Source organism: Ceratotherium simum, chromosome 28 (genome assembly GCF_057802395.1).
Source record: "Ceratotherium simum simum isolate JZ-2026a chromosome 28, ASM5780239v1, whole genome shotgun sequence".
NCBI lineage: Eukaryota > Metazoa > Chordata > Mammalia > Perissodactyla > Rhinocerotidae > Ceratotherium > Ceratotherium simum.
The window spans coordinates 1,760,629-1,783,828 of NC_141927.1; the positions used below are offsets into that span (position 1 = coordinate 1,760,629).

General features: G+C 44.6%; 1 protein-coding gene across 2 annotated transcripts in view; it reads left to right on the forward strand.

Annotated features, from left to right (window-relative positions):
* The window catches only part of MYOM2 (myomesin 2), an 87,970-nt gene that overhangs the window by 30,196 nt on the left and 34,574 nt on the right, over positions 1-23,200 (forward strand). For both annotated transcript variants that reach the window (XM_087418644.1, XM_087418645.1), the window contains 11 exons: positions 4,550-4,677; positions 7,748-7,931; positions 8,716-8,890; positions 10,462-10,583; positions 12,839-13,026; positions 14,802-14,928; positions 16,449-16,627; positions 17,941-18,055; positions 19,551-19,707; positions 19,795-19,901; positions 22,894-22,938. In XM_087418644.1, coding sequence (XP_087274770.1) covers positions 4,550-4,677; positions 7,748-7,931; positions 8,716-8,890; positions 10,462-10,583; positions 12,839-13,026; positions 14,802-14,928; positions 16,449-16,627; positions 17,941-18,055; positions 19,551-19,707; positions 19,795-19,901; positions 22,894-22,938 — 1,527 coding nt within the window. The remainder of the gene's footprint in view (positions 1-4,549; positions 4,678-7,747; positions 7,932-8,715; positions 8,891-10,461; positions 10,584-12,838; positions 13,027-14,801; positions 14,929-16,448; positions 16,628-17,940; positions 18,056-19,550; positions 19,708-19,794; positions 19,902-22,893; positions 22,939-23,200) is intronic.

Here is a 23,200-nt window from a genome sequence, read left to right on the forward strand (position 1 = left end):
TGTAAAACTGAAAAGTGTAGGTCACCCCTGCAAGCTTAGCGTCTATGGAAGTTAAAAAAAGTAAGCAAGGCAGAACAAGAGAGTGAGAATCAGAATCCGGGTATAGTCAATGTGGACTCGCTGTTTTCATTTGGGTTCACATAATGCATTCTCTCGGGGACTTATTGAGAAAAAACCCAACTGAATCTAAGATTTGATTACTACTGGTGCTGGGGTCCTTCCTCTCAGACTCCATCAGTGGAAGAGTAGTTTGTTTTATTTTTTTAAGTAAAAATTTTATTCCTCGCCTTTTAACTGAAATGGACTGAGTCTTTCCTGTCTAATAGTGTTCTTGGTTTGAAAGTTTGCATTTCCCTTATTTGTGTTGGATTTTATGAATACTTCCTCTCCTTACTATTCCTTCCAGAGATAGCTGAAAAGATCGAGTTATTAAGAAGGAGAATCTAGCATTATTAATCAGAAATCCAAAGATTTTCATTGGACTTATAATTAGAGTTCATAGGTACTTAAAAAGTAGATTTCAAATTAATTGGGAGCCACTGCCTGAGGAGATGGACTTTTGGGCTCTTGTTGCAGATTCAGAAGTTCGTTAGTTAATTTTCATATTTGCCCCTAAATGGTATCGAAACTTTGTATCTTCTGCTCCTATAAAGATTTTTCTGTAGTATCTCAAAAAGAACCCATAATTCCCAGAGGAATACCTGTTGAGTTCCGGTTAATTGCATGGTAACATTTAAAGTCTTAGTTAAAATCCCGCTTCCAGAAGAACTCAGAAACCAGGAAAGATGCCCAATAAATAACAAAAGAAAATTATTTGGGAAAGATTGACTTATTTTGACTTCCTAAATAACTGACTAAAACATAGATATTCGAATGAATAAAAAATAGTTCAAAATTGTATTGAAAGAAACGTTCTTGTAGTTGACCAAACTGTACGAAATACCTGTTTTTCATGTGAGAGAGAAAAAGGAAGTTCTCTTTTTCACCCATAATAGGCAGATGGGATTAGTGAGGAGAGAAGCGGTCTGAATTACCCTGCGTGGGCACGCAGGAATTCAAATTCGGTAAAAATTACCTAAAATGAGAAGACATAAGTAGCTACTTAAATGTCATATATCTATGACGAAATTTGGATTATGTAAAGGTCATGGTGGAAAGCACTGGGGATATGAACTAGTATAATCTAATGAACCTTTCCAAGGCAGGAGCTATGCCCTTTCAGAGAGAACACCTATCTTTTTATACATACATTTAAAGGTGTTGCCATATAAATAGGCAGCTATTCATTAAGTGCCAAATAAAGAAATAACACATTTTCAAAGACTTGGTTTTTCAGTTGGTAAAATGGAAGTTTGGTTTACAGACACAATAGATCTTATTTCCAGCTGGAAGAAAGTCAGAACATTTTTCATGTTTCTTCTCATGGTTCCTTTCTTATAAGAAGGCAGGTTTTCTGGCTTCCTGGGCCGTTCCCTTCATTTCTTGTGATGCATTCTTGAACGTGGCTGTGTTTTATCTTCCTCTGGGAAGCATTCCTGAGGCGCAGTTTGTGTAGCTGGTCATGAAAGGCAGAGGCTAAGACACTCAGATGGAGGGTTGTTTGACTTGGCCAGGAGTTCAGCCACAGAGGGCTTCAGTTCTCTGGTGGCAGGCTTTGCGTGCAGTGAATGGGCAATTTCCAAGCTCTAGAACAAACTAGGTATGAATAAAAGCTCATGTGCACTGATATGGGGGTTTGGAAGGCTCATCTGTTTACCTTACTCATGCTAAACAATGAATACCTCTGCTAATTTAAAAAAAAACCTTTAGAGACAGAAAGAGATTCCATAATGTTTTTAAGCAAACCTTTTCTGGGTTCAAAACGTGCTATTAGGAAGTTCTTTTCCTTTCTACTCATATCTCCTTTCTTCATCTAAGCCGATCTTTTTGTTTTATCATTGTTTTAGCTAGAAAAGAACTGGTAAAAGCCGTTTGTTTTAGTGAAAAAGAAACATTACTTTTGTAGGCTAAAAAATTGCTCCTCTGCTATTTTTGTTTTTTTGCTAAGTTTTTCTAGTCACTTTAATCTTTATTAGTGTCTTCCTGCAAACATTTTAATTAATATCAATGCTCTTCTCTTAATATCATCCAACTTTTCCAATCTTTCTTGAGTTGCTCCATTAGAAAATGCATACTCTATTCTTGGAAAGGCCAGAATAGGCCCGTGCAGAATATAATGAGATTGTTTTTATTCTACTAATAATGTTTGTAGAATATGATTAGTATGTTCCATGTTATTTTCCATGGAAAATCATGTTTCCAAACATTCAATGCGCCGTCTTGGACGAGGTCATTTGTGGCTAACACGTTGAATTAGTCATTTGCTCTGAATGATGCAGTGCTCAGTTACAGTTGTGTATTCTCTTGAATTCCGTCATCTCGAGGATTCTAAAAATTCCAAATAAACTTCATGTTTCACTGACTTAGAGGAAAATTTCCTTGAGGAGGTTGTGGAGGTTGTGATTTCCTTGGGTTGACAGAACAAAATGCAGGATTTGGAATCGAAGACCTGGGCTTGGGCTCTGATTCAGCCACTCAATAGCGGTGTGATCTTAGGAAAGCCTGGTATTTTTCTGAGCTCCATTTCTGAGTTCCATTTCCATTTCATATTTCCATTTTCACCCAGTGTTGATGTGACTCATTAGAGCAGGGCCCCAGAGAAGCACTAAGATGACACAGCAGAGGCATCGGGTAGTACCCATAATAAGCAGCAGCGGCCGAGTGGTGGAAATCTCCCAGGGTAGAGCATTTGGTCATTTCCTCTCATCTTGTTTTGCTTTCATTGGCTTTTTCTCTCTCAGAGTTCTCCTCTCAGCTGTAGGAGTGTTGGTTATGGACATCGGTTTATTTCCTTGGCCCTCTCCTTGGCTCCCCAGGGCCATTTTGAATCCTCTCCTCCTCTGTCCATTTTTGGGTCATCTGCAGATCTCCAAGGCTCATGGATGGCCTCATGCATGGCCAGGTGATGCTGAAAGTCTTAATAACTCAAGCATCTTACCCTGATTGGGGATTCCCTGCTGACAAAAACTGGATTCCTTCTTCTTGCTTTGGCATCAAATAAAATGCTTCTTATTCCATTTTCTCTGGGCCTGGAAGCTATGTGCCAGGTCTAAAAACAGCGAGACATTGAGATCTAAAAGTGTGTGAGAGGTAATTCTGCGTTCATCTGTCTACGTGATCACTCTGCTTTTGTTATCTGCCTTGCCTCCTCGGTCCTCTTGGTTTGCTTCCTGGGTCATCTGGCGCCTCTGAAATAAACCATGATTCAGTCTTGGAAGTTCAGCAGACTACTCTAGGATGGGTCTTCTGTATCTTCTCTCTTTAGTGCCTCTTTCTGGATCTCTTTAGGTGTGGGCACAGCGTGTGGATCCAGAGCAGGCCCCCAGGGTGTCCTGAGGCCCCGCTGTACCCAGTGCTCTGGGGCACTTCCCTGGAGACACGCTGACTCCTTGTTTGAAATCCGACCCACTTGCCGGAGCGCTCCTAGATTAGGCCTCGGCCATGCTTCTCTGCCCGCGTTGCCTGTAAAATGTGATGCTCTCCGTAACAGGACTCTTATGAAATGAAACCCAGTCTTGTTTGTGCTGTTTCCATGTGGCTGTTCAATTTCTCGCCGGCAGCAGAGTCCTGAGGGCGCAATTGGATATCAGGAAGGGCTCAGAGAGGTCCTGGGGACATTTCGAACCATTTTAATCATGTGCTAATCTAATTGGAAGCTCATGATATTTTGTATCGCAATTACAGGGACTGTGGGTCTGGAAAACCTCCACCCCTCATGAAAAGCTCTCATATCCAAACACAATGCCCCCGACACCTAACATGGTATTAAAAAAAGACACGTGTCAGAAGAGAGGTATAGGAGACGTCTCTGATTGCAAATGTTCTATCACGGTTATTTGCAAAAGGCTTATCGATATCACTCTGCAATTTCAAATATATAGGCATAGACTACAGTGCCTGTTAATGTGGTAGAGATCTACCCAGGAGGGAAAAACAATGTGCTTTAGAAGTTGATACGTAGTTTCAATGCTTTGAGGGCATACAGTATGAGGAAAATAACCAGAGAGGGCCATAGGCCATGAGGGAAAATACAGACACATTCTGCAAGGCGTCCATATTGCAGAACACAGATTGCTAATACTTGCTCTGCACAAATTCCCAGTGCAGTCAGAGCTCCGTTTCTGGTTAAATGCCCTATTTCTTCTTGGTAAATTCTTCCCCCTCCTTCCAGCTGAAACTCTGGGAGACGTTTGCATTAGATTCTTTTCTTGTGAACTGGCTTATATTAGAGACAAGAATAATGGGATGATCTTTACCAGTGCATTATACTGGAAAAATAGTCTTTGCGGTTTGCTTACTGTCCCAAAATAGAAGTGAAGCACAGGACAGCACTGGTATGGCAGTTCTGTAAAGCCCGGTCATGTCCCCAAGGGACAGTGCTTCCAGATGTGCTGGAGCACACGGGCTGCCCTGGGTTCACCAGTACTCCCTGCATCTGCCACTCCTCCAGGCGAAGTTCAGGTTCCAGGACCTCCCACCAACGTACACGCCTCGGAGATCAGCAGAACATATGTTGTCCTCAGCTGGGACCCGCCTGTTCCCCGTGGCAAGGAGCCGCTGATGTATTTCATCGAGAAGGTACTCTGTGGTCACGTTTCCTGAGAAAGCGAATCTCTGTAGGGTTTCATGTTGCGCTATTTCACGGGTTTTAAAGATGAGCAGTTGTCAGTCATCGCAGAGCTTCGTGACTGTCATTTAACATGAAGCTAAAGGCACGGGCTGCGCTGTGAATACGTGAGAAGAGTCCTGGGATGGAGGTCGGCGTCAGGGGATCGTGTCCCTGTTTTGGCTGTGCCAACATCATGTGAGCAAGTCAGTTACTGCACGTCTCTAGGCTTCAGAGTCCCCTACTGTACCTGAGGCATTGAACCCAGGGATCTGTACGTTTTCTCCCTGCTGGAACATTCTTGGCTCCCAGGTGCTGAGGATGCTGTGGGAAGCGGGCAGGAGGATATTTCCCCTTTGCTCTCAGTCTGCTCTTGAGCCATGTGGCCACTTGGTGGCGATCTTGTAGAGGAGTTCACACTTCAGACGGCACAGAGTTAGACAGAATCACTGGTTTGAAGACTTTTTAGATCTGCACACATATAAAGAGCTTGTGTGTTGCAGCTCTGCGCGCGCACACACACACGGATAATGTATATAACCAACATAATTCCAAATACGATGTCCTTATCTCATGCTGTGCATTCTCTCCTACATTAATCTAGTCTGCCCTATTGCATTAAAAAATGCAGGCTGTGACCCACTCATTAGATTTGGTGACCTGCTATTGGGTTGTGGGCCATGATTGGAAAACCCTTTGAAGTCCTACAAATCCTGTGATTATGGGTTCGTGATACTAAATTTATATTACAATATAACACATAATACAATATACACAGTATACGCATATAGAACATAACACTAAATATGAGCATATAATACATAATACAGAATAATGGATAGTACAACTAGATGAAGAAATGGAAATGGACAGTATTTCAGACTCCAGAGTGTATAACGACCCTGTGGCCTTCACCACTTGTCTGCGGTGCTTAGTTGCCTGGAGGGCTGTAACCAGAAGTATGCAGGGTAAAGGGTTAGCTTGTCAACTCTGAGTGATAAAATAGTTATTTGCATCATGAAAATCCAAGTGGTCAGCCCCAGTTGTGGTGCTCTCCCAGGAGAGGTGTTCCCTTCTCGGAGGCATTTCCCTACTCATCTACTACCAATGCTGGAAACATCCAGTATTGGCAAACACATTTTTAAAAAGAGGACTCCATTATGGAGGACTTCATTTGCTTCACTACTACAGCCAACAGTGGCAATCAGCTGTGGCAGGCGAGCCACGGAGACCACATGTAGATGTAGGAGAGGAAGCTGCCGGCACAGCCTGAGGTGAGGAATGGTGTTCAAGGACCCAGGAAGCATGGAGACCGCAGGCGGGACTCAGCTACACCCCGGTGGAGCAGGGGGACACAGCTCAGATGGACGGGCTGCATCCCCCTCTGTTGCAATCAGCCCAGGGTGGACAGTCCATCCCCAATCCTTCTAAGATCGTCTTTTGGTGACTTAGTTCCTATCAAGCATTGAAAGAACCACAAGATTAGTTGTGATTTATTTTTCTCTGTTTATTCCTATATTTCCATTATATGTTAAGACCAGGCGTGAAATGAACTGCACCTGTGATCAATACCATTGATTCTCACCAGCCGCTTCCCTCTCCCTTGAGCGTGTAGCTGTGAGCACCATCACCCTCTCAGTGAGCTCTGCAGGATGGTTCCGCACGCAACGTGGAGGAATGCTCTCTGTTCTAGGTGGACTCCTGGGTGGCCATGGCCTGTTCTCCCACAGGCTCCGTGCCCAGTGGCTCATCGTTTCCATGGAGAGCTCTGTGTGGTGGAGGCAGTGGTGCCTGGCGCGTGTTCCTGTGGTCCAGGGCTGTGCCCTGCAGGCCCGTGAAGGTGCCCGGACGGGCACCCTCTCCTCCAGTCCCTGCTTAAAGGATGAGCAGCTCCTGACTTAGTCTGGCTCCCAGGCTTTTCTTGGGCTTCTAGAAGCTTGCAGTTGTTTTCCTACTCCCTCCCTGTCCTTCCTCTGGTCAGCCCTGGCCAGTGTCTCCTTCTCCTCTGCTCTCCTTCCCCCAGCCGCCCAGATGAGAACACACGCAGGCCCGTGGGGGCCTCCTACCATGACACCCATGTCAGGTCCGAGAAGGTGACTTCACTTTTGCTGAAATGAGAGAAAACCTGTCCTTCAAACGTGAATCTAATGTCTAGAAGCCTGGGTCGTTATTTGAAATGTTTTCATGGTTCTTTTTCGCAGGGCCAGTGTGCACCAACTGTTACTACCTTAGGAGTCCTTTCAAAAAGGGGGTTTTATCTCTATAGGAAAAATGTTAAACACATAATTGAGGTTTTAAAAGTAATTATCAATGATAAAAATTAAACATGCAATATAGAAAATTTGGAAAATACAGAGACATTATGTAGAATAAAATGAAAATCACCGTAATTCCATCCTATCGAATAGTCATTATTAACATGAGGTACATACACTTAGAGGCTTTTTCTCTACAGGTTTTTATATACTTGATATATCATAGATACAGTGTGCATCCTCTATCACATTTAACAAAATGATACAATTCCTCTCATCTGATTAAAGACCTTTACACAATAACTAAAATGGCTACATTTTTAAGTTTGTGAATGTATCATAATGTAGCTTACCCTATTGCTACTTATTTAGATTGCTGTCATTTTATTACTACCATGGTACCTGCAAAATAGTGAAAATTTTAACTGAAATGTGATCAATTATGTTGGAATTTTATGAAAATATTCCTAAATTATCTTTAATTACTTATGGTTCATTCCATTTTACTGAAACTACAATCTATATATTGGTTCCCTAAAGTTTTCTATAGTTTTTTTGCTTTCATGAAAAAATTTTTATTGGTAAGCATTTCCAACTTTGGGTGATTTCTTACCTAGTCTGGCTTCCTTTATAATAAAATCCAGAAAAGATTTATTGATGGCCTAGTATGTGCAGCATACTACCACATTCCTCAAGTGTAAGTTGGTTAGCTAAAATGGAATATTTCCTTTAAGACGCTTTTGGGGAACTCTTGGCTTTCTGTCCTGAGTCCTGTTTGTCCTTGCAGTCCGTGGTTGGGAGTGGGACCTGGCAGCGGGTCAACGCCCAGACGGCTGTGAGGTCCCCCCGGTACGCCGTCTTTGACCTTGCTGAAGGGAAACCATATGTGTTCCGAGTTTTGTCAGCAAGTAAGCATGGGCTGAGTGACCCTTCGGAGATCACGCCCCCCATTCAGGCACAGGATACAATCGGTGAGTTGTCACAGCGAGTGACCGAAATTTAGGACCGGCCCCCAATAAGATGACAGTGGATAATGTTACCTTGCGTTGATAAAGACATTAATGGTGCATATGAGTTAAAATTCAAGTTGCCTTAAAATTTCATTTGACAAGAGATGATCATCTCTCTGCCATGGTTTGGTTGGTTCTCAACATTTCTCCAAAGTTCCATCTTTATGTGAAACTGATAAATGGGTTAGAAATATTGTTAGGCAATGGTCACTTTTTAAAAAATTCAGCCCTAAACTCACTACAGTGTCTTGCCCATATGGCTGGAAGTTCCCTCTCTGAAGACATCAAGCATAGGTTATAGAAATTCTGAATTGTGCTAGGTGAGAAAACCCGGGGTCAAATCATGATTTTATTTTGAATCCCTTTAGAGATTCCGATGAATCTGATAGAAATGTGTCTTGTTTTCTTAAAATTGGTAATTTTACATTCCAAAAACAGTTCCTTGGCGAAAGCATTTATGTCACCAAAGGCCTTTTTCAATGGTTCTGGTGGTGGTGCAGGAGATTTTGTGATTGTAATTCCTGTCTTTGGGAGTCAGGTGGGGACAGGGGACTGTGCAGCCCCTCCCGGGTCCCCTCTGGCTGTCAGCCCACCCTTCATTTCCCCATGACTTCCTGCTTGTCCAAATTTCCTCTCAAGCCCCAAGCCCGGGTTTCCCTTCCCTGTGGACAAAAGCCCTTGACGGTCTCTGGTGTGTCTTCCTCCACTTGACCCCATTTACCGCGTGTCTCTGTATCCTCTGTAGTCACTCCTTCCGCTCCTGGCCGGGTGCTCGCGTCTCGGAACACCAAGACGTCGGTGGTGGTGCAGTGGGACCCTCCGAAGCACCAAGAGGACCTGCTGGGCTACTATGTGGACTGCCGCGTGGCAGGATCCAACGTCTGGGAGCCATGCAACCACAAGCCCATCGGTTACAACAGGTGCTGCCCTGCCCGGAGCCGCCCCCTTGCCTTCCCAGGACCCAAAATCACCACCAGGAAACAAAACCAGCTAGGAGCCACACAGCACGCAGAGGAGTGTGTGCTGCGGAGAGACACACCTGCGAAGTTTCTGATCAAATGAGTCTGTTTTCTTATCCACCCACAGGGGTATAGGATTTTAAAGTTGATGAGTTAGTTCCTACATAATTGGCTGAAATGATTTGTCTGTTGATGAAAGGGGAGTTCAGACCCTTGGCTCTTCTGACCTAATTAGCATTTCTGACTTATCTTAGAACGGAGAGTTAAAATAGCAACCCTGACGTGAAAGGCGTTTTATTTTTCTGTATTGATTTTTTGAACCTTTGGAATTGCTTGGTTCACATAATTGATGGTCCTCTTCTCTAGCCTCCAGTCGAGACGAAGCTGGGACCTGGTTTCCCCAGCTCAGGGGAGGCCTTGGCTTCTTCTGCCGTGGGAAGCAAGCGTCCTTACTCCTGGCATTTCCTCCCATTTTGTGCCAAGTGTGCAGAGGTTGTCTGGGTTCGTTAGGTGTTCTCCAGGGTGCACTTCTTAGGAAAAGAGAGGCAGCTGTCAGACTCTCTTGTGTGCATGGTTATCAATTATGGCTCAGCCAGCTTCCCTTTTTCAATCTTTTTTTAAAAAAATAAATTGGAAAGAGCTATGGCTAGAAAAGAAGTGATGTATTTGAGGAGAATAACTGTCAGATGTTGTTCCCAGTCCACGGCCAGCAAACACAGAAAGGTCTCTCAGAAGAAACATAAAGTATTGTTCTAGTGCAGGAGTTTTGCACGTGATCAGTAAGTGTCTGCGGACTCTGCGTGATAAATAGTGATTGCTTCTGTGTACCGGCCCCTCGCCATGAGCAGGGTGGCTGTGCTGCGTCCTGACACATAGTCCCTGTCTGATGTTTGTAACGATGCTGCAAGGTGGGTGCTGTTACCCCACTTCACAGGTGGGAAAACAAAGTCTGTCAGCGGTGAAGGAACGTGACTAAGGATGCAGAATCTGAGTGTCAAAGCTGGTAGTCGAGCCTCCTCTGACTTCAGTGTTTTAGCCGTTGGCCCTTCCCACTACTTCCCACTAAGTTTGACACAGGTGGGGTTCTTGTAGGTACGGAGCTCAATTCTATTTTATAACAGAGCTTTGATTCGGACAAAACCTGGAAAACTCAGAAATGAAGGGGAAGCCACAGAGTGAGCGACTTTGACACTGAGTGAGGTCACTTAGGGTTGGCGAGGGGTGCCTTCCTGCTCCCTCAGGGGGTGTCTTTGGCCGGCAGTCCACTGCTAGGAGCTGAACTCGCTTCAGTCCCCGGGGGGAACTGGGTGTTGCTGCCTTACTTTTTGACCTGCATATTGATCTGAATTAATTAACTACCATTGAAAATGAAAATGGATGCATGTTATACACATATAGAGCACTCAAAGCGTAAACCTCCTTTTAGTCCCAGTGAAAAACTGTTACGGAGTGTTCCAAATGATTTTTACTTCTGCTGTAGGAGAAAAAAGAGCTGACCCTCGTGGTCATGCGCCGATTCTTGTTTTTCTCAGGTTCGTTGTACACGGCTTAACGACTGGCGAGCAATACATCTTCCGCGTTAAAGCCGTTAATCCTGTTGGGATGAGTGAAAATTCTCAGGAGTCGGACGTCATAAAGGTCCAGGCCGCCCTTAGTAAGTAAAATTCATGCGTTGTTCTGCTCCAATTTTTGGTTCTCTAGTACGTTTTAATTTCTGTATGAATAAACATTTATGATGCCATTTGGAATATTACCAGAGGAAAAAAGTGGACGTAAATTGTTGAGCAGAGAACATGCAATTCTGTGGAAACCTGTCATCAATTGGCTACTTGTCTTGAAAATGCCAGTGTGAGAGGGAGAATGGAGAATATGCTAATAAAATGCAAATTAAAAATAGAAAATATTATTAGAGGTCACATTTGTTTCCAAGCGCATGGACCCACATTAAAATATAGGCTATAGGGTATGAGTGTCTCTTTTCAAAATAGATGCTGAAATACAAAAACATCAGTGGCCTTTTTAGCTATTCTTAGTTCAAGGAACTTTAATAAATCATTCCAGAGAATTTCAAATGTTGTGTAACTTTATGGCTTTGTTCTTAAATAGTGATCTTTAAAAATTATTATTTTGATCAAACTGAGCAATTCAGGTCCTAAATTGCAGTGATGGCCCTAGAAAACTTGATCTATATAGCTCTGGATTTTATAATTGCCTCCCTGGTTATTTTGTATTAAAGGTACTGTCGGGGGAAGAGGAAGAATCTCCCTCTGCCCTTTCCCTTAAGGTTCTTCTGGCTGGCCAAATAATCAACAAGACAGGTTAGCAGGAGAAAATAACACCAAGTTTAATAACATGTATACATGGGAGAAAGCAGGGATGCTGCGTTTCTCAACACAATAGCAGAAATTCTCGTCTTAAATACCATTTTCAGCCAATGACAAAGGAGGATTTTGGGGGTGGGGGGAGTCAGTTACAGGAGATTACCACTAAAGCACAGTAAACAAGAGTAAGGTTTATTATGCAGCCCAAGGCCTCACCTTCCACATTGATAAGTCACTAAAAATGAGCTTATCCCCCACTCTTCTCCAAACAGAGAGGGAGATACCTTTACAAATGGAGATTTCCCTTATAAATGTAAATGATTGTCTGGCAACTCTTCGCAGGGTCATCCAGAGAATGTGGCCAGAGAGACAGAACTTCTGATAAGAGGGGCTTGTTGGTGCCTTTCCTATTGTAACATTTACCCTACGTTATCTTTACAGCCATCATGATAGATCTATTCCAGGAAGGAGCTACCATGTCAAATTTTTTAGGCAGTTAGTGGGGGAGGTCAAATGTCCTCAGAGAAAACAACCAAGGTAAAGAGATAGATTTCAGGGTGGCCAAATCTTGATCTCCCACAGTACCATGCGGCTCAACATATTCAGGAACATTTTGAGACAGGAATGTCACATACGACATAGTACTGTCTTTTCACTTTGATTCACAGTACTGTCTTTTCACTTCTAAGAGAAATGTTTTGCTCTTTATTTTTGTCTCCAACTAAATTTAAAAACATTTTCAGAAATTAAGTTTTTCTTCTAACAATAGTAAAATCATGTTACTGGAATTTCCAAGGAATGTCAAATCCGATAACACTTAGGTGAGCAATCTAACAAGAAATCAATCATTCTTTTGTTTTAAGGTCATTATTCTAATCCATCGATTTTTCCCACGAGGGACTTCCAAACATTCCCATTTGCCCTTTTAAGTCATTCCTACTACATGAAGACCAATCATGTCCATTTTTATTCTACAGTAAGGACAGCTCATTCCCAGCCCCCTTCCATCTCAGGTCACAGAGGATGCGCATATGTTCCCTGGGGCGGCGGGGGGGGGCGGTGAGCAGAGACACACCCTTTTCCAACCAGTTAGGAAAAGACGGTCCGTTTCCAAATATGGTGTTAAAATGGGAACTATGAATTCATACTCACTTGAATTAATGTGAAGTTTTATAACTATGTAGGGAATTAAGACTTCCTGGCCTAAACAATGTTATCACCGGCCGTGGGGGGCAGGGTGTCTTCTTCATGGGTGCAATGAGAAAGCTCCTTCTCAAGGTCTTCCTTAGAGGAGGGGGTAGAATCTATTTCAGACATCCAGGCCAGATTCAAATAATTCATTGCCCTTGTATTATTGAAATATTGGAAGATGTATTTAGAAATAGCAGTAGATATATAGGAGAGAAACTTTTTCTTTTTTACTTACTCTTTGAAAGAAGAGATAAAAACAAAGATGGTTAGAAGGTAGGCCAAGGAAGGGAGAGAGGGTGCTCGGGGACTCTTCCTCCACGTTGGCCCCGTGTGGTGGGGCAACGAGAAGGAATGCTGAGCTGAGATCCGCGTCCCCTCCCTCTGTGTTTCCTTGCAGCGGTCCCATCCCATCCTTACGGGATTACGCTCCTGAACTGTGATGGCCATTCCATGACCCTGGGCTGGAAGGTGCCTAAATTCAGCGGCGGTGCCCCCATCCTTGGCTACTATATAGACAAGCGGGAGGCCCATCATAAAAACTGGCATGAGGTCAATTCTGCGCCCATCCAGGAGAGGATCTTAACGGTTGGTTTTTATGGATTCTTTGTTTTTGCTGGGTGATTGCACATTTGGGACAGAGTCCTTCATTCGGTGTTTCAGAGTTCAATGACATTAGATAATTTGATACAGAAACAAAAATGGGTTTAAAAAAATTCACAGCACCATGAGATCACCGAGCTCTAGAACTGGAAGGATCTGAGGAAGCATTTATTTCTGAGAAGCAGTGAAGAGACGGAGAGTCCGTGAGGGGGTGGTTTGACGGTGACGCTGCTGTGACAGCACCCAGGCCCCCGAGGCCCCATCGCAACGTGGTTTTTGTGAAGTGTGAGCCCTGTGAAGGCAGGATGTTTTCATCCTTGTGCAGAGTGGAGCATGGGGGCAGAGTCTGTGCTCAGCAAGTGCTTAGTAAAAGAACAATGTTGCCCCTCTGCTAGTTTATCACCATTTTCCTAAAAGGCTTGTAGTTCAGCCTCTAAGTCACTTGCCCAAATACACATTGTGCTCAGGTGGAGAGAGTAGAAAGAACATGTATTTGGAGTAAGAAAGATCTGGAATCAAATCCAGATGCCAGCCCTTAGCAGCCAGCAGGCTTTCTCTTTCCCTCTCTGAGCCTTCCTTCCCTCACCTGAACAACGTGAGGAATGATGCTTACCTCACACGGTTGGTTTTTGTGATAGAAGTGAACGAGGGAAGTGTTGATGCAGCACCTGGGCTGCTGTAGGTGGTTGGTAATGGCAGCCCACATCCCTACCTCTATGATAAGGTGAATCTGTTTCATAGGAGTCACTCAAGATGTAAAATGAGGGATTTTTTTTTTGGGTGGGGGGAGATTCTTAGAAGGTCTAATCTCTTCTAAGATATATCTTCTAAGATATATCTTTCTAATTATAAAGTAGAAGATTCTGCTTTATAATATATTTATCGTATATTTTATACGTACATATTATGACATGTATTGCCAAAATCCCAGCTTGGTGTGATATTACTGATGTTCTGTCCACGTTCAGCCTCTGACACTTTGCTGCCTAACCGTTCTGTCTCAGGCCCCATACTCCTGAGAAAATGCCCTCTTATTGTCCAAATGCCAGCTTCTTCCGTGAGGATGGACTCCGTTTTGCAAGGATACAGTGGTTTAACTTCACACACACTTGCTTTGGAGGCGTCTGTTTTCTCCAGAGATGACGTTATCTAGATATTATGTTTGTTCCCACTGGCCCGGCTACGAGGCGGGGCTGCGAGTTCTGGGCCAAGGGCTTCCCGTTGTCTTTTGTGGACAGACCAGGCAGAGCAGACCCTAACGTGGCTGCAGAACATAGACGTCGAGACCTAAGGGACCTCTAGCCAGTGTGCCGGGAGATGGTCACGGGTTGCGTGGCATCACACGGCCAAGCCATGGCCCTTGAGGATGCTGCTGTCCTCCAGCCCATGATATCCAGGGGCAGGTGTCTGCTGGGGGGACATGGGCTCGAGAGCAGGTCCCCTCACCTCTGCTCTTTCACTCACTTTCTGTGGCTTTCGTCGCTCTGAGCCTCAGTTTCCCTGTCTGCCGTAAGAGTATCCTCAGGTCATCCCCCAGGAGCGTTTATGGATTGATTGAGGCAAAATATGTTAGGTTTAACCTAGTGACTGCAACTCGGCAGGCGTATAAACAGTCTTCTTCAGATCACAGAGTCTAGTTTACTGACAAGTTCCCTCACCCTCGTATTGCCCTCTATAAATTGACCATAAATACTCCTTTTCCCCAATAAATTGTAATGCAGCTTTTATTTCACATATTAATTTAAATAAAATCTAAACAGGTTGGGGGCTTGACAGAAGGCTCATTATATGAATTCAAAATTGCTGCCACCAACCTGGCGGGCATTGGGCAGCCGTCGGATCCCAGCGAGCTCTTCAAGTGCGAGGCCTGGACCATGCCTGAACCTGGTAAGAGGCGTCTCTCCCGGAGCCCCCGCCGAGTGCACAGGGGGGCAGTCAGGGAGGCGGCTTCCCATGCGCTGGCCCGAGTCTGCAGCCTGCTGTTGGTAGCCTCTGTAGCCAGCAGGCGTCCAGTCACTTTATATACAGCATCTCCACCGTTGTGCAGGCCTGGGGGCAAGGCTGTGAGTTAGACTGACCCAGGCCTTGGAGTGTGGGCAGTGTGCAGACAGGTAAGCAGGTGACAAGCACTGAAAGCTGAGGCAAGAGGGAAGCACACAGAAGGGATGCCTCTCCTGGGCTGCAGAGTAAAGCCCGGTGTCCCAAAGTCAGTGACGCTGCCGACAGAGCATGGTCTGGGCTGACTTGGTCCAGGCCGACTCCTCCCAAAGGGGCGGGGAGACCCAGGAAGACAGCTCCCAGGCAGGAGCCAAGGCAGAGCATGACGTTAGGATTCCCATTTGTGTATTAGCTACAGTTCTCCTCTCCCCGGACCATTTGGGGATCCTGGGGCCTCTGTTCCCAAATGTGGAATTGTTGCAAATCTGCACTTATTTAGGACTCGACGTTGTCAAGCTGTTTTCACAAACTCGCAAGTATCAGGCCTTAATTTCTTTGTATTCAATCCATCAGGAACCCAAGGGCCACTGGTAATATGCTCATATTTTAAACAAAACAACCTGAAAACAACCAACATACCATTGAAGCTGAAAAGCTCAAAACTCAAAAATTCAGACTGTTTTTCAATTTTGTGGCCAGATTATATTGCTTTTTCTTCTTTTCTTTTTCTGGGTTCTTGTTTCAATGAAATTAATTTTTGCCCCTTAGAAAAGCCAATGGAAGAAAAAGCTGTTCAAGGTTCCAGAGCCTTTTTGGGGGCTTCAGAGGAAATGACTTAGCGGCACTCAGAGGATGCAGTGTGGGTTAGTCACGATGGAGCCACTGCAGCTCTTCTGTCTGATGCCCAGAGCTCCTCTGGACCTGGGGAGTCAGCCCCGCACCCTTACAGAATTGCTCTGGGTGTCTGTGGAAGGCAGAGCTGAGGGTCATGTGTTGGTGGACCAGGTGCATCAGTCAGCCGGCAGGTGTGCTGGTTAGCTGGCAGGTGTACTGGTTAGCTGGCAGGTAGTCAGGCTTTCTGAATGGAAGTGGTGTGACGGCCAGGTTACCAGCGTGGTGTGTGGGTCACATGAGCGCCCTTCTTTCTCTGCACACCTTTTCTGTGAGATGTACCTGCTGGTCCCGAGTGAGTGATGTGGACTCATGAATTATTCCAAGTTATCCGCAGTCACCTAGATGTCTAATAGATGAGGCTGCAGGAACATTAAGCCAGACTCTCCCCAACTCCCAACTCCACGCTCAGCCCCGCTCCTCATGCATGCGCCTGAGAAAGGCGGTCTCTACATTTAGTGAGGAGTAAAGTGACGTCCATGGCGTGAGGTGTCTCTGGAAGAAGCAGCGTGTGCGGGGTGCAGATTCGAGGTATTGGCACATGAGTGCTCTGGCACAGACTAAACTGGACGTTTCAGGTCCTGCCTATGATTTGACGTTCTGCGAGGTCAGGGATACGTCGCTGGTCATGCTGTGGAAACCCCCCGTGTATTCAGGCAGCAGTCCCGTTTCTGGGTATTTTGTGGACTATAAGGAGGAGGATTCCGGAGAATGGATCACTGTGAATGAGGTGGCAACTGCAAACCGTTACTTAAAGGTGAGACCGCTCCTCCACCTACTCATTGCCTTCCGGGGAAGCCTCTTTGACCCCATAGCAGACTAGCTTGAAGCCCCCAGATGAGCCTGTCCAATGATGGGGGCATCACGGTGGCAGCAGAGGGGCTGGTAGAGAGTGGGCACCCTCCCCTCTGTGATGACGACGAGGTCCGGCAGGTGGTGCTAAAGGAGGCAGCTTGCTCTCACTCCACAAGGTGCCGTGTGCCTTGTGGGGACCGTTTACACCCGCCTACTCTTCTTCCCACACTGCGGTCTAACAGCTGTCAACAGTATTGAGAGTACTCAGACTTGTGTGTTTATAGGCTGGATTTATGTGCTCTCCACAGAAATGATTACTATTATGTCCTTCCACTTCAAGCCCCATAGTTACTTTACTTAATGCATGTGATTCTAATAGAAGTCTATCTGATAAACACACACACACACACACATACACACAGTTTTAATACATTTGACAGAGTTATAATGTGTAAATTTCTCTATCTTCTCTTTCTCCAAATATTTCTATTTTTAGCACCCACAGTTTACCAGTCATGGAGTCGGTTGTGACAACCGTCCTTAGACCCACAGGCCCGTCTGCCCTGGCTAAGTGTCCCAGCTGCCCTTGTCCTGAGACTTTCTTCCTGTGGTCTTGGGCTCTGTGGCGTCGTCTACACAGAGAGGTGACACACACCTGTGCTTAGAGAAATGGATGAGTTAGGCACACGGTTGCACATTGATAGAGGCGTAAATGGCAGCGATCTCTGGAAAACAATCTGACAACATGAAACAAGATCAGTTTCCTTTGAATGAACACATTGACTTCTAAGAATACAACTACATAAATTAGTTAGAAATTAGCTAATATATATTTTATTTATGGTTATCAATGCAGATTATAATACACATGCTCTATATACATATGAGAAGAGATTGATTTAATTCTGATGTGTCTGAGTGATAGGATATTTTGCACAGTTTAAAATCACATTTAAAATCATATTTAGTTCCATAGAATTATGTTAAATATGAACACCAGATTACAAGCTAGATGATATGATTTTAATTCTGTTTAAAATATGCAAAAAAGAAAAGAGAATATATCAAAATTGTAGTAAGTCTGTTGATTCGTGCAAAGATTGTAAGATTATGAATGATTTTCAGTCTCTTTCTCTCCTGCTTTTCTAGCTTACTGTGCATAGCTCTTCCAACTAGAAGAATAAGTTATTTTTAAAAAGAAAGAGTGTTCATAATAAAATGTGAAAAATAAAATCTTCATTTACTCACGTGTGACATTTGCTCTGTCCTTTCAAGGTCTGTAACCTACACCAAGGCAAAACTTATGTCTTCAGAGTCCGGGCTGTGAATGCGAGCGGGGTGGGAAAGCCGTCGGACACGTCTGAGCCGGTGCTCGTGGAGGCCAGGCCAGGTGAGGTTTGACTGCTTAGCTGCTCAAAATAGCAGAACATTTAGAACAGCAGTGATTTGGAAGGAGGGTGTGCATGTATTACGTATGTCTACATGGGTGGATGGATGGATGGATGGGTGGATGGATAGAGGGATGGATGGATGAATGAATGAGTGGCTGGCTGGATGAATGAGTGGATGGATGGATGGATGAATGAATGGGTGGATGGATGGATAGATGGATGGATGGATGGAAGGATGAGTGGATGGATAGATGGATGGATGGATGAATGAATGGGTGGATGGATGAATGAGTGGATGGATGGATGGATGGATGGATGGATAGATGGATGGATGGATGGATGGATGAAAGAATGTGTGGATGGATAGATGAATGAATGGATGGATGGATAGATGGATGGATGAGTGTGTGGATAGTTGGATGGATGGATGGATGGGTAGATGGGTGAATGGATGAGTGAGTGGATGGGTGGATGGATGGATGGTACCCTGTCATGTTTTTAAAAGAGTTGGGTTGGCAGCTGAGATAGAGTACTTACACAAGCCCTATATGCTCTAACATCTGTGGATAGGAGTCGGGCACCTCAGGTCGGTTTGCGGGGTCAGCAGGGGTCTTCGCTTGGAGCAGTAAAACAACAGGCAGCAATGACAGTGGTTTTTCATGTTACTGCTGAATTTTGATCAGCAAATTATAAAGCCGTTGGTAATTTTCTTGGTTGCAAGTTCTAAAAGCCCCGTTGAGGTGACCTTAACAGGAAAGTACTTTTGAGGGCAGGAGGTTAGTGCACAGGATCCGTGGGGAAGGAGGGTACCTGAGTCCCAGAAAGTGATGGAACCATGTTTTCTCTCTCACTTCTCCTCTCTCTGGATATGACTTCATGTTATTCTGGCACCTGGCTTTCGGTGCTTCTCCATCTTCTTGGTAACCGAGAGCCTCTGTAGGTACCCGGCCTCAGCTCCACGCACTGCCGAGGCTGAGGTGTCACCTCTAGTTCCTAGTTCCCAAGGGTAGATTCTCGCTGGCCTGGGTTGGGCCATGTGTCCACTTGCTCAAAAAGCAACAAACAAACAAACAAACAGTAGAAGAGGAAGAGGTGGCGAAAGAGGAGCCCGTGTGAAGGTGAAATCAGGTCATATAACCTTGGCTGCCTGGGCCCCGGGAGCAGGGAGGGGCTGAGATCTCAGAGAGAAAACGGGTCTTGATAGCTGGGATCAGCAGCCCCCAAAGGCTTTCTCCAGCGGTCCTGGATGCAGAAAAGGAAATGGACAGAAATGTGAGGACTTAAAACAAACCCCAACCACTCTGCCATCTGCCTGGAGTGGTTTACCCTTCCATGGTTCTCCTACTTAATGTCCTAGATGGACGGTAAGTCAAAACTGATGATTTGACGTAAAGTCAGCTGTCTGCCTGTCCCACCCCTCTCTCCAAATGTCCAAAAAAAGAATTCAAAGCACAGCGTGTTCCTACGATGTCTGCTCCTCTTCCTGCTTTTCAGGCACCAAGGAAATCACTGCTGGAGTAGACAAAGAAGGCAACATCTACCTGAGCTTTGACTGCCCGGAGATGACGGACGCCTCTCACTTCACCTGGTGTAAATCGTACGAGGACATCGCAGACGATAAGAGGTTTAAGGTGGAAACCGTCGGGGACCAGTAAGTCACGCTTTGAAGCTGGCCATCGTGGCCCCTCAGAGACTCCAACCAATACCCACAATTCATGTCCCCGCTCTTCTCTTTCAGCTCGAAGCTGTACTTTAAGAATCCCGATAAAGAAGATTTAGGGACCTACTCTGTGTCTGTAAGTGACACGGATGGAGTGTCCTCCAGCTTTGTCTTGGATCAAGAAGGTAGTATCTATAGGGCACAGGCTTGTCTTTTTGCGTTTTATAACACTTTCAAAGATTGACACTAATGTAGAAAAGATTTGTTTGCTTAGAAAAAGGGCATGTGTTTGTGGGAGGCTGGGGGTGGGGAATACTTATATAAGCCAAAAATAACTTTAGAAATTAAACAAACTCTAGAGTTAGTACTTTATCCGCCAAACAAATCACTTATATAGCTTCCACTTGTACTTCTAAAGTTGAGTTTTAGTTACATTTCCAGAGTTTGGCAGGTAGGCAGTAGCATATTAGTGAGTAAGTCCATAAAATTGATGCGAGACAGACATCCTCCCAACCCTGAATAATCAAGATGATAAAACAAATATATATATATTTATGTGTGTGAAATAATATTTAATTGCCATATTCAAAATCTCGTGCTCTCTTACAAATAGAAGATAGTAGTAAGAAGTACAAAAGTCTGATTATTAAGACCCGGGGTGGGCTGGCCCCGTGGCTTAGCAGTTAAGTGCGCGAGCTCCGCTACTGGCGGCCCGGGTTCGGATCCCAGGCGCCCACCGATGCACCACTTGTCCTGCCATGCTGAGGCCGCATCCCACATGCAGCAACTAGAAGGATGTGCAACTATGACATACAACTATCTACTGGGGCTTGGGGGAGAAAAAGGGGGAAAAAAAAAAAGGAGGATTGGCAATAGATGTTAGCTCAGGGCCGGTCTTCCTCAGCAAAAAGAGGAGGATTGGTACGGATGTTAGCTCAGGGCTGATCTTCCTCACACACTCACACACACACACACTAAAAGACCCGAAGAAAAGCAATAGTTTCTCTCAGGTGGGCTCACAGAGCTGAGTTCAGCAGGCAAACGGACGTACCTCGTGAGGTGGATTCCTTCACTGCCTGGGTTTACGTTTGTTTCTGTCCAACCCCAATCTACCCACCTACAGGTCAGGGTCAACCTTACAAGTTCTTAAAGAGATCAGTCAGTGATGTGCTGTGAGCTGTGTAGCACGGGACAGAATCCTGAGATCTCCGAGTTTCTTGGGGTCTTTAAAAGCTCTTGAGTCTCTATTAAAATATGAGTCCTCTGGGATGCCATGAGCTTGATAAGCAAATCCTTTATCAGTTGGCATCGTGGTTGGCAGCATGCTAAGGGTGTGGTCCCGAGGAAACCTGACACAGGATGGGTGGGGTGGGGTGGGGAGGAGAGGCACAGATCCCAGGGTGGAGACAGCATTGTGATGGCTTCAGGCATCTGCTGGTCTGGCTCACATGTTGGGTAAAATTGGATAAGTTTATGCAAATTTAACCAGACGCAGCAGGAGGGCAGTGGGGGAGTCTGCACTGTCTGCTCCCTGGGGTCCTCGGTGTGCTCACTACTCTCAGACAGAGCAGGGACGGACCGGATTCTGCTCTCATGCTTTTAAAGCTGCCTTTTCTGACCCGAATGTGGGGATCTTCAAACAGTTTTTTATCCACAAAACATCTTTAAAGAGTTCTGAAAAGTGATATACTCCTCTGCACCATTTTTAAGCTTACAGATGACATTTTCAACTTAACTTAAAATAGTTGCAGAGGATGAAAATTTCTGGCATATTTTACATTGTATACAGACTTTAAATATATTTTAGGCAAAGCCTTGGAGCTGCTGTGGGAGATCAAGATTTGGCCACCCTGAAATATATCTCTTTACCTTGATTGTTTTCTCTGAGGGACATTTGACCTCCCCCACTAACTGCCTAAAGAATTTGACATGGTGCCTCCTTCCTGGAACAGATCTTCTATCATGATGGCTATAAAGATAATGTAGGATAGAGGTTACAATAGCAAAGGCACCAAGCCTCTTTTATCAAAAACTCTGTCTCTCCCTGACCACATTATCTATAGATGACCCCGAAAAGAATTGTCCTCCTGCCCTCTGAAGTCCCAGAGCACTACCCATCCCCAACACGTTCCTCGCCTTTAGCTGCAATACTTAAGCAAGCAACTTAGACAGAGGGACGAGTTGCTCATTTCTGAGTTTCTCCCATGTATACATGTTATTAAACTTGGTATTATTTTCTCCTGCTAACCTGTCTTGTTGATTATTTGGCCAGCCATAAGAACCTTAAGGAAAAGGGCAGAGGGAGATTCTCCCTCTTCCCCCGACACTCCAGATTTACCTCATTTGATTTACGGAAATTCCTATAAGACCTAATTGGAGCGTCAGCCCTCCTGTCAAACTACCCACCCAGGTTGAGTTTACTTTCAGTCAGGAAAAGTCTGATTTCATTTTTCAGTTCAAATGAACATGTTCATACATACCCTTGTGACCACGATCTCATTTCTAAATTCTAATTTTAAGAAGGAAAGAAGGAGAAAAAAAAAGGAAGGAAGGAATGAAAGGAAAAAAAGGAAGAAATGGCTTAGAACATTCCATTTTTCGTAACTTGCTCTTGGAACTCTCTCAGGAGCAATGTATTCTGATTTCTTTCTTTCTTTTTTTTTTTTCTTGTGGGAATATACCACAGTGAAATTCTGAGTGGGTGAGAGATGTGTTAGAAGGACGTTTTGAAAGGAGAAGGAAAGTCACAGACCACTGGCACATTCTCAGCCAGCCAGATCAATTTTAGGAAAAGTTCACGGGGAATTGGAGGATCAGGAAATGGATCCCTTTAAATCTCCCCTCCGCAAAGACTTCCTCTTTTCCAGGAATACACCTGCCCTGCCCCCAAGACCAAGCTCCTTAAGACCTCTGCCCTAACGTGTCCTCAACTGTGCCTTTAATAAGCGGGTTATGTAAGTGGTGAGGATCTTAGTTGCAGACGACTCACTAATTTATTGAAGAGTCTTCACAGGTTAAAGTTATCCCCATGTCCTTTTCACTTCTAGTTCAAATTTCTTTCACATCCTCAACTTAAATCTTGGTGATGTAAAATCTTACTATTGTTTAGCCTTGCATTGTTTATAGACTTCTGAATGTACAGGTCAAAATCAATGAATGTATTTTTCTTAATTTTAGAGCTTGAACATTTGATGGCGCTGAGCAATGAAATAAAAAATCCCAGTAAGTAAGCCTGGAACCCGGAGGGCACAGTTGCCAACTGGGCAGGGCCATGGTCATTGGTGTGTGGAGCTCTTGAGGGAACACTCTGGGGAGAGGATGGCCATGTTCTATGCTCCCAGCTTAGAGGCTTGTTACCTACTCATTTAAAACAAATATTAGCTTATATTGTAACTTGTAGAAATTTTCATTGCATAGAGAGTGTTTTGAATTTTGGGTTTAGTATAGCTGTTCCTAATCTGAGTGGAATGTCTATGAAATGGAT